General features: G+C 33.7%; 1 protein-coding gene across 1 annotated transcript; it reads left to right on the top strand.

Annotated features, from left to right (window-relative positions):
* Nucleotides 1-765: 765 nt before the first annotated feature.
* On the top strand, nt 766-4,834 carry LOC130799158 (uncharacterized). The gene is made up of 2 exons (XM_057662251.1): nt 766-1,034; nt 1,593-4,834. Exon 2 carries the CDS (start codon nt 1,663-1,665, stop codon nt 4,603-4,605), a length of 2,943 nt encoding a protein of 980 aa, XP_057518234.1. The 5' UTR covers nt 766-1,034; nt 1,593-1,662; the 3' UTR covers nt 4,606-4,834.
* The last annotated feature ends 7,049 nt before the right edge of the window (nt 4,835-11,883 follow it).

Here is an 11,883-nt window from a genome sequence, read left to right as displayed (position 1 = left end):
TATTCTTACTCTGTTCTAATTAACAAATTACCCATTCAAACAAACCTCCTCTCAACTAATATCAAGCTTACCACCTTTGTTCTTAGAAAAAATCACTTAAAAGTAGTTCGTATAGCTAGTAAGCATGTGAGACTATATTACTTACTTTAAGGTTCAAACTCATTTGAATAACATTCTTTTTTAATTGGTACGGTTATACTTAAATTTGTTGAGGGGCAGCAACATCCAGCTTTGAAGTATACATACAGCCGGCAGGGAAGGAGAGACATGAGTCGCCATAGCGGGAAATGAAGAAAAGAGACATGAGTCCACATAACTAACAAAATAAACAAAAAAAGGAAAAGCAGCACCCAAACAATCAGCAAAGCGAAAGAAACAACTTTCACATAACGATCACTTTAAGTTCAGTACTATTAAAATTTTAAAAAAAAAAAAATTTTTTTTAAGTCGCTGTTAGTAACAGCGACTTTGGGCTTTAAATTTTTTTTTTAAGTCGCTGTTACTAACAGCGACTTTGGGCTTTTAATTTTTTTTTTTCACTTTCGATGTTACTAACAGCGACTCTTCCCGAGGCTAGGCTTGGATGTGCGGACGCTTATTTTGGGAAATAAGTTTCACGGAGCTTATTTTTAGAATTAAGTTGTTAAATAATCTTATTTTTTTAAAATTTTCAACGAAAAAAAGGTTTTAATATTTAATTTATCAACCTTTTCAAGTCCCATATGTGAATAGGTCTCTTTCAAATCCATCTTTTAAACACCTTCTAAACTTTCTTAAATCATTTGATTCATTTCTAAAAAAGGAGTTGGGATTTAGGATCCCATTCATTACTCCTCTTTACAACTATTTTTCTCTACACTAACTAATGGAGCACATCCTTTTCTTCTGTTTTTTAAATTTACAAATTACAATTTCATTTGTTGACTTCAACTGAGATTTGGGCACTGTTTGTGATTCAAGTTTTCTCCTTCTTTTGCTCCAAATTTGCAACGAAATGCCAAATCTTTGAGGCCATGTTTCGGCTTTTCAACCAAGTAAGTCTTCCCAGATCTGGTTTTTTTTTTTTTTTTTTTTTTTTTAAATTGATTCTTGCTTCTTTTATTTAAATCCTTGTTTATAGACTAAGTTTTGGATCTATTTTCTTCATATGAGCAATTAGATTAATTGATTACTTGTTCTAATTCACATTGTTTGATATCCCTAATTAAATTTTATTCACTACCTAAATATAAACTTGAATTCCTGGGTATGGAAAATTAGGATTATAGTAATGCTAAATTGAGTGAAAGGTGGCAATACCCAATAGGTGCTAATCCGGTTGGGTCATTAGGTAGGCAATAACATAGAAGTACTATGTTTATGCTGCCCCACTTAGTTTTTATGTAAGCAATATGGATTGTAAGTTTGTGTTTGTAGTTTGTGTTAGTTGTTGTCTGCACGATTGCTTTATTTCGTTTGTGTGTGTTTTTTAGTTTTTGTTGATGTATGCACAAATGCCTTAATTCATTTGTATGTATAAATTGATAGAATATACTTGTTTCATGTTTTTATAGTATGCACAAAATTGATAGAATAAATTGATGTGTTTTCAGGGAAACGGTGTAGTTGTAGATATATGGCAAAGGAATTACTGGACGAGGGGAACAGCTAACAGTAACAGGTATGGATCTCAGAGAAGAGAGCTGTAATGTTGGCTCCTTGGCTACTGCTACATCAACCAGATTCTCCTCTGCATCTTCTGTATTTTACTCGGCAAATCCTTCGCCATTCTTTTCACCAACTTCACCAAAGTCTCAGTTTTCCGAGTCCATTCGCACTGATGTTCTACCTCTTGAAGATGCCAATATTTCCAACAATAAACAAATTTCAGACCACGAACCAGACATGAATGTTCTAGATAAGAAACTACCTGAATATGTTTCTTCCTCAACAGGAATATCCAATTCCAATGAAACAGCCTCTACTCAGAGCCAGAGCCATGGCCGTTGGATTGAATTCTCGAGGCCTAGAGGAAGGCATAAGAAAGTCATTAGATTCCCTCCAAATGTGTCTTCTCTGTCCACCAGCAGAATGAGAAATTGTGATGTTTATATAGGCTTATATGGAAGAAAACCTCCACTTTTGAGGTTTGTTAACTGGTTGCGTGCTGAGCTTGAAGTTCAAGGGGTCAGTTGCTTTGCTTGTGATAGAGCTCGGTGCAGGAACTCAAGGAAGCACAGAATTGTTGAGCGAGCAATGGATGTTTGCAGCTTTGGAGTGGTGATCATAACAAGGAAGTCATTCAAGAACCCTTATACTATTGAGGAGTTACGATTTTTCTCAGGTAAGAAGAATCTTGTTCCTGTGTTCTTTGATGTTGCTCCAACTGATTGCCTGGTTAGGGATATAATAGAGAGAAGGGGAGAACTTTGGGAAAAATATGGAGGCGAATTGTGGAATTTATATGGTGGGCTGGAGAAGGAATGGAAGGAAGCGATTTATGGCCTTTATCGCATTGATGAGTGGAAATTGGAGGCACATGACGGGAACTGGAGAGAATGTATATTGAGGGCTGTCACACTGCTAGCAATGAGATTAGGAAGGAGGAGTGTGGTGGAGAGATTAAGCAGATGGAAGGATAAGGTGGAAAAAGAGGAGTTCCCATTACCCCGAAATGAGAACTTCATTGGTAGGAAAAAGGAGTTATCAGAGCTAGAATTTATGCTTTTTGGAGATGTTACTGGAGATTCAGAAAGAGATTACTTTGAAATTAAGACTAAGACTAAGCCTAAGCCTAAGCGAAGGCACGTTACAATTAGTTGGAGCCGGAGTAATTCAATGGAAACGCAGAGAGAGGGTGGTAAGAGAAAAGGTAAATATCCTGTCATATGGAAAGAATCAGAGAAAGAGATTGAGATGCAAAGCACCTGTTTCCCTCAACAACACCATGCTATTCCTTACATACCAAAACCAAAAATTGGCAGAAAATACACAAGAAGAAAACGTTCCATTAAAATAGTATATGGCAAGGGAATAGCAGTTGTATCAGGGGAATCTGGAATTGGCAAGACGGAGCTTCTTCTTGAGTTTGCATACAGGTACCATCAAAGATACAAGATGGTTCTGTGGTTAGGAGGGGAAAGTAGATACATTAGGCAAAACTATCTAAATCTCTGGCCTTTTTTAGAAGTTGATGTAGGAATTGAAACCTGTGCTGAGAAAGGTAGGATACGAAGCTTTGAAGAGCAAGAAGAGGCGGCGATGTTCAGGGTACGCCGAGAACTCATGAGGAACTTGCCGTACTTGGTAATAATTGATAATTTGGAGAGCGAAAAAGATTGGTGGGACCATCGACTCATAATGGATCTTCTCCCTAGGTTTGGTGGTGAAGCTCATTTCTTGATATCCACACGCCTTCCTCGAGTGATGAATCTTGAGCCCATGAAACTCTCCTACTTATCTGGGGTTGAGGCTCTTTCTTTGATGCAGGGAACTACGACAGACTATCCCATCCCTGAAATCGATGCTCTTCGGGTCATTGAGGAGAAACTCGGAAGGATAACCTTGGGCCTTTCTATTGTTGGAGCCATTCTCTCCGAGCTTCCTATTAACCCCACTAGGCTTTTGGATACTATCAATAGGATGCCCTTGAGGGACTTCTCCTGGAATGGTAAGGAAGGTTGTACACTGAGGAAAAACACCTTCCTTTTGCAGTTGTTTGAGGTTTGTTTCTCAATATTTGATCACGCAGATGGGCCCAGAAGTTTGGCAACAAGGATGGTTAAGGCTAGTGGCTGGTTTGCACCAGCTCCAGTTCCTATATATCTGCTAGCAGCAGCTGCCTATAAAATGCCTGAAAAACATCAAGGAACCAGACTATGGAAAAGAATCCTGCGTTCTTTACCTTGTGGGTTTACCTCTTACACCAAGAGGTCTGAGGCGGAAGCTGCTTCCATGTTGTTGAGGTTCAATATTGCAAGGAGCTGCACCAAACAGGGATACATTTATTTGAACGAACTTGTCAAGCTTTACGCCCGTAGAAGAGGGGTAACTGGTGTGGCTCATGCAATGGTCCAAGCTGTTATTAGTCGGGCATCTGTAGTTCAGCATCCTGAGCATTTATGGGGGGCATGTTTTTTGATATTTGGGTTTGGAAATGACCCAATAGTTGTGGAATTGAAGGTGTCTGACTTGCTTGTCCTAGTAAAAGAGGTGGTTTTACCTCTTGCTATTAGGGCATTTATCACATTTTCACGGTGTAGTGCTGCTCTCGAGCTCCTGCGTTTGTGCACAAATGCTCTTGAGACGGCTGATCAGGCATTTGTTACTCCCGTTGATAAATGGCTTGACAAATCCCTTTGTTGGAAACCCGTTCACACAAACGCGCAGTTGAATCCCTCCTTGTGGCAGGAAATGGCATTAGCGAGAGCCACTGTATTAGAAACAAGGGCTAAGCTTATGGTTAGAGGAGGGCAATTTGACATTGCTGATGATCTTATTAGGAAGGCCATTTTTATTAGGACTTCCATTTCTGGTGAAAATCATCCTGATACTCTTTCAGCTAAGGAAACCATGGCCAAAATTACCAGGCTTTTAGCAAATCTTGAACCACATACCTCACCATAGTTTTTCATTCTTTTTCTGTAACCTGAATTTTACATTAGGAGTATACATAGTGTTTTGAATAATGTCTTTTTTTTTTTAACATTTCAAGGAATTTATCTAGTCGACTTCTAAATTACGCGTAAACTGTCCATTTCCATTATGCTGTTTGTTGCTATTATTTCCATTATGGGTGCACCTCAAGCACAGGCATGTAGCAACAGAGATCAGTTTTCTCATGACAATCAGAAGTGCGTTCCTCTCTTGGCGCCAGACGGAATTTCGATAATGAAAACTACCCGCAAGGCTAGTTTTTGTAATCGAATAATGAAAACAAGGTTGGCTGTATACTAAAACAAATAAATAAAAATAAACCATGTCATGGCAAAAATTTTCCTCAAACCACATGAAAGTGGTGAGTCAATGAAATTTCCTTTACTATTTCAAAATTCTTTAAATTAATTAAAAAACAATACTTTTATATATATATATATATATATATATATATATATATATATATATATATATATATATATATATATATATATATATATATGAAAATTGGTAGGTTTTTTTCTCTATAAATAAACACTTATATTGCACATATTCATCACAAAAAAACAAAAAAAAAAACTTATATTTATATGTAGTAGGTTAAAAAAAATGAGGTGAGAAAAGACTAATTGAGGTGAGAAATACTAATTGAATACTGGGATGGTTATTGTAAAAGTGTCAAGTAAAAAATATGATGGATACTTATTGAAGTCATAGTTGATAGTGAGAAATATGAGTCTAAGAGTGTATGGTAACTAAGAATTAAGGGTCGAATAACTTGAAAGTTTTGATTTGCCACAATAAAGTTTTTAAAACTAAGAAATTAGGGGATTTACAATGTATTCAAATGGTAATTTTGAGAATACTAAGAGTAGTCTTGTAGTATGCTTACATGAGAAGAAAGTTATAGATATATCTAGGTGTTGCCATTTATTAACTAAATTAGTTAACAGGTTATGGGAGATTTTCTCGTGTTGTGAATATATGTTAAAAATGGTAAATTGTTAAAACAATGATAGAATACTTACAAAGTGTGATTTTATTAAGATATGAGAATATATGGAGGTTTGAATTGAATTTTCAGAAAGAATAATCTTATGAAAAAAAAAAAAAAAAAAAAACTTTAAGGACTTTGATTTTAAGACCAAACTGAGTAAGAATATTTGAGGAGAGTAACAAAAAAATAGTGTCCTGGATGGTTTAGAATGAAAATAGAGATTAAAGGGTTGAGAAATTATAGTACTAAAAACGATAGGAATATCACATTCGATGTAAGGTGTATACATGCCTCAAGAAGCTAAACTCTAAGGAGAAACTATAAATCTATGTGACGATTGCTTAGTCTAGATGAGATACACGTACCCTTGAGATAATAGTTCTGGTAAATGAATATAACGAATATGTTGAAAAGTTCTATAGTCAAATGCCTAAAACACGTGAAGGTCAAGATTGTCATTTGAGTACTCTTAGGGAATTAACCTTTACCAATGCTTGAGTAAAATAAGGTTTCATGAGTATGGATTTCATAGATAGATTACCTAGCTGAAAAATAAGTAATCTTTTTATGCAAATATTAGTCGACCAAAATCATCAGAGGTATTAAAGAAACTTAAAAAGGAAAAATAATTAGCAATGTCTAGGTGATTGAGGTCCTTAGACATCATAGAGTGTCTTGATTCATGACAATAGTTTCAAATAAGGGTGCGATATTGTGTCTCAATTCTAGAAAGAATTACAGAGTGCATTGAAACAACTCTTAATTATAGCCCTGCTACTGTTTAGCAACTAATGACCTGTCTGAAAGGAGCGTTTAGATTTTATAAAACATGTTACAAGCTTGTACCCTTAAATTTCAATTTCTTGGGAAGAAAAATTTAGCTTAACTCCTATACAATAGCAGTTACCAAATTAGACTAGTATGGCTTCATGTGAACCTTTGTACGGGATGGAGTAAAGGATTTTGTTGTGTTGGATTGACAAGTTACCATTAGACCTCAAATGAATTGTGAGGCCACATAACTACTTAGGATCATCGAAGACCAAATGAAATCAAGCCTAGGATACGTCCAAAAATTTATAATGAACGCTAAAAGAGAAAACATAAATCCTAGGACAACAAGAACATAAGGTTGCATTGTACCATATGAGATTTCACAGGAAATCAAAGAGTTGTCTACTAGTTGGCACTTAAAAAAAACTCCTTATAGTTAGAGTGGATGCACAATGTGTTCTATGTATCACAATTATGAAAATATGATCTTATTTTATCTCACATGCTTTGGCATGAACTAGGGTTGTTAGTTTAGAGCTAAGATTATGAGGGAAAAAATAAAATACTTATACCTTTATAAATCTTTAGCTGGGAAATAGGAAAACTCTGAAACCACACCAATTCATTAGTTAAGGTATTGCACAACGGGCAAGACCATGAATTATTCCACTTTGGAAATGGAGGAGAATATTTTACATAAATATCTTTATCTGTTTGTTGAGGTAACTATACATTATTGCTTTTAGTTAGTTTCGAGAACGAAACTTTTATAAGAAGGGGAGACTCAAACAATTGAAGAAATTAATTTCATTTTAATCATGAATTTGGCATCTAAATATTTTTATTTAGTGACATAGTAATTTTTAAAAAGGCAAAATTATAAAACACTACCTAATCTATACCCCTTTTTTTTAAAAACTACCTTATATAAAAGTTTTTGCAAAAAACTACCTTATAATAATACAAATCTTTGCAAAATACTACCTTTAACCTGATTTCGTCAGTTGACCGTTAACTTTGGGCTTTGACCGTCACGTGAGACGCACGTGACTCTTAAAATCTTTTTTTTTTTTTTAATAATATTATAAATAAATAAAATAAAATATTAAAAAATATTTTAAATTTTTTTAAAATTTTTTCTTTTTTTTTCATTCAACCATGCGTTTTTATCTCTATTTTTATTTAAAATATTTTTTTATTTTATTTTTTTTAAATTTTTTTTTTAAAAAAAAGCCGGATTTTAAGAGTCACGTGATGGTCACGTGACTTAATCTGGGTCGACACGGATCCGGAAATCCGGGGTACCTGCTTTTTCGGATACCTAAAATTGTGATCCGGTTCCTACCCGGTTTAAACCGGGTCGGAACGGATACCCGGTTTTTTTAGAAGCACATTTTTTTAAAATTTTTTCGTTCGACCATGCGTTTTTATCTCTATTTTTATTTAAAATACTTTTTATATTTTATTTTATTTATTTATTTATTTATTTTAAAAAAATTAAAAAAAAAGGGATTTTAAGAGTCACGTGCGTCTCACGTGACGGTCAAAGCCCAAAGTTAACGGTCAACTGACGAAATCAGGTTAAAGGTAGTATTTTGCAAAGATTTGTATTATATAAGGTAGTTTTTTGCAAAAACTTTTATATAAGGTAGTTTTTTAAAAAAAGAGATATAGATTAGATAGTTTTTTATAATTTTGCCTTTTTAAAAAAATTCTAAGATGATTAGATTCTTGTCAATTCATAATGTAGTTATGAATCGTAAAAAGTAACGTAAACTTTGGAAGTAAAACTTAAAGTTGAGCAACTACTCATGACATTTCGGGATAATTATAATACTTACTCGTAAACTTCATTTATCCATGTTGAGAATAAATTAAATATTTCATACTGTTGGGATTTTAGGTTTTGATGATGACTTCACTTAAACAAATATGTTTTAGAGATTGTTTTGAAGGTCAATATCCGATTTTGTTAAAAATCGTTGATGAAGCCTATGACTTGGTCTGTGGAAGCTGTACGTGTCAAAATATCCAAGAAGTTAGATAAAGAAAATCACTTAGGATGTCAAATGTAGACAGGAGGTCTATTGTTCTCAAAGTTGATAATCTGACGAAAATTGTTGATGGAGACAGTACGTTGTTCCCATGACGCAAGCCTGGAGAAAGACGTCAGCTGAAAAACTGCGAAGAGTTTATTTTCTGTTTTTAGCTGATGTAACGGTTAGAAATTAAATTAGTTGCTTAATTTATTTAATAAGTTGATACAAAACTATTTTTAACCGCCTAAAAATAATCATAGACTAATTCTATGTGCTGAGAAAAAGTCTCCTTATTTCTCTCCACTAAATTAGGATCTAAATATAGGCTCTAATTAAGCTATAACTAATTACCTATTTTTAGTGTGAGATAACCATGACTCTATATTTAGTGTGCAATAACCGTGGCTCTATACTTGCTACTCAAGTATTCCATTAACTACTCCTTTATTTTAGTATCAAGGAAATAGTGGAAGTTACTTTGCTCATGTTGTTACGATTGTTCCTCTATAAAAGGAGTGACTTTGTTCTTTAACCGGTTTTGTCCAAGAGTGTCCATAGGTGAGAGATCAAAATAAGAAAAATATTTTGTTCTTAAAAATTATCAATTAACTTATTATATTTTTCTTATGCAACTCTTTAATTTTTATCCTTTTTAGAATATGGCCTTGTAAAAAGGTCTTTGAGTGTTTTGTTGTAACTAGACTTAGGGAAGTCTAGGGGAGAAGAGAAAGCTTCAAGTGAAGCGTGAGAAAGAGAAGGAGAAAGAGAAAGAGAAGGAGAATGAGAAGAGAAAGAGAAGTTGGCCTAGTTAGAGAAGCTTCGAGTGAAGCAAATTGTTTTATGTAATTGTAATTGATTGCCTAAAACATAGTAAGAGATTTTTGAAATCCCGGGGGGTCGTGATTTTTCTTTCTTATTAGGCCAAGAAAGTTTCTACATAAAACAATTCTTAAAATTCTCTACCCAAAGCCCTTTTTGTTCTAACCCAAAAATACCATCATGACAAGCATGCAAACAATAGAAATTAAGACCTATTTGCTGTCCAAATTTTCAGTTTCATCAATCTTCTTTCACTCTTTATTTTGCTCCCAAATTCATCCATAAGCACAATAGAAGTTCAATCTTACAATTCATAGCAAAAATACATTCTTTTCTCATCAAATCTTCTTCAAAAACTCATCTAAAACTTCTGAAAATTTATGATTATAAACTCAAATCTTCCCTTAAAATGATCTTCATTTCAAGAGCTTTTCATAAATACCAAATTTGAAAAAATTCACCAAGTATAGAATAAGTTATGTTCATTACTTTATTCCATTAGTTTTTATTTAAGCTTGTTCATGTAAAATATTTTTTTACATAAATCTTTCTTTAAACTAAGGTCATTATAAAATGGGTATTTTTTCTGCAAAACTAAGAAAATCATCACTTATAAATCTATAAAAATCAACCATAATAGAAAGTAAAAAAATGTATTTCCACAAAGATATAAATTCTGTTATTTAAAGGATTCAAGTAAAATTATGGGGTTTAACTAAGTATGTTGCTCAACATAATAAGTATACTCCAAATATGTTAAAATCATCACAAATATTAGTTTAACAACCCCAACTAAGGAACGTTAAGTGCATATTAGAGATCCGAAATTATTATTGATTTTTAGATGAATGCAATATGTTTAGTTGAAGACTTGGAGTTGAGACTTGAAGGGCAAGGACCCAAAGTTGGAACCACTTCTAAGATTGCTTAGGAGCTTATGTGGAGCTTATGAAAAATTTATATAGGCTTGGAGTCGAGGTATGTCACATTGGGTGATTTTTAAACATTTAAGAACAAGTTAGGAAAGTTTGTATATAAAACTTGTTTTTAAAAATAAATATCCCAAAGATAAGTTCTTAATTTGGAAAAATGATATGAAAATGATAATTTTGAGTATGAAATGATTTATTACATGTATCATTATTGTGGGCATCATGCATTTTGATTTAATAAATTGTTGTATGTTTAAAATCATGTTTAACAATACTTTGTGAAAGTAATTATGATGAACATCATTTATATGGACTTGGAAAATATTTGAAATGCATTTTAAAAGTATTTTTCAATAGCTATATGTAGTGATGGCTACGGAGCGGGTTACTCGGAACCGAACTAGTCTCGAACCGCTTGAAAACCATCCCGAAACCGGAACTGTTCGCGACAGGTTCCGAACCGGCCCGAACCGCAGAACCGTGAAACTGCCGAAAAAAAGCTACCGAAACTGTGAAATAGCCGGAAAGAAACCACCGAAACAGGACCAAAGAACCGCGGGCCGGTTCACCCGGTTCAACGGTTCCAAGGAACTGCCCCGGAACCAAGACTCGGACTGGAACGATTCACCCGGCCCAACGATTCCTAGGAATTGGAACCGAAATCATGCGGTTCACTCGGCCAAGAGGTTCTTTAGAAACGGTTAAAGCTAGTCGTTAACTAGACGTTGTGCATTTCTCTATAAATTCTCCACACTTCAATCATTTGCATTCACAATTCATCTCTTCTCCTACTCTCTCTACTTACTCTCTCTACTTTATTACTTAATTACGCAATTATTCTCTTAATTACATAATTATTCTTTTAATTATTTCTTAATTACATAATTAGTCTTTAATTACTTATTTATTTTTTCTTACATTATTATTTCAATATTATCATGTCTTCATTATTGAAAAAAGCCTATAAAATAGTTATTAAAGTGGCAAAATCACTGGGAAGTTTTAGCTCCAAAAGAAAGGTCACTTCAACTCCATCGGTATCAACAACACCTTCGATTAGTAATTATGAACCAAATTATCCAGACGGGTACTACCAAGAATTGCACGATTATGCAGAAGAAGTGGAAAGAGAAATAAAAATTGAAGAAAAAGAGGAACCAACATCTCCTATTGGGATAATTAGATCTCGACAATCATCAACGAGATCACTAGAAGTACAACAACAACAACAAAAACAAGCTCGTGGTAAACGAGTCAATTTCCAAAGTATCGGTTAGTTTTATAATTTTATTCTTCAAATTGATTAAATTTTAAATTATTATTTATTTATATATTGTGGTATTTGAGTATGTTTTTATGTTTAAATTTAGATGAAGATGAACTAGTAAGACAACCTTTTCCGGCAATGCCGCCTCTTAGTGGTAGAGTTGTTTAACATGTGTGGTCGTATATTACAAAACAACCAATCGACTATCCGGATGTTTTCTTGTGCACTTTTCAAATTTGTGAAAGTCAAGGGGTAAAACCCTTAGTTTCATACAATTTCAGGAGAGGTAAATACTTTTTGAGTTTTTATACATGATATTTATATTTTGTAAATCAAGATCAATGTATTAAAAATTCATTTATTGTGCTTTGTGAATACTTGTTAGGTGGTGGTACAGGATCTTTCAACAAACATTTGACA

The sequence above is a fragment of the Amaranthus tricolor genome, chromosome 14, assembly GCF_026212465.1.
Source record: "Amaranthus tricolor cultivar Red isolate AtriRed21 chromosome 14, ASM2621246v1, whole genome shotgun sequence".
In the NCBI taxonomy this organism is placed as follows: domain Eukaryota; kingdom Viridiplantae; phylum Streptophyta; class Magnoliopsida; order Caryophyllales; family Amaranthaceae; genus Amaranthus; species Amaranthus tricolor.
The sequence above is the reverse complement of the archived record's forward strand: the minus strand, read 5'-3'. Positions and strand labels throughout refer to the sequence as shown.

Bases quoted from the DNA above. Each gene is read 5' to 3' on its own strand.
- LOC130799158 (XM_057662251.1), top strand. From the start codon at position 1,663: ATGGATCTCAGAGAAGAGAGCTGTAATGTTGGCTCCTTGGCTACTGCT.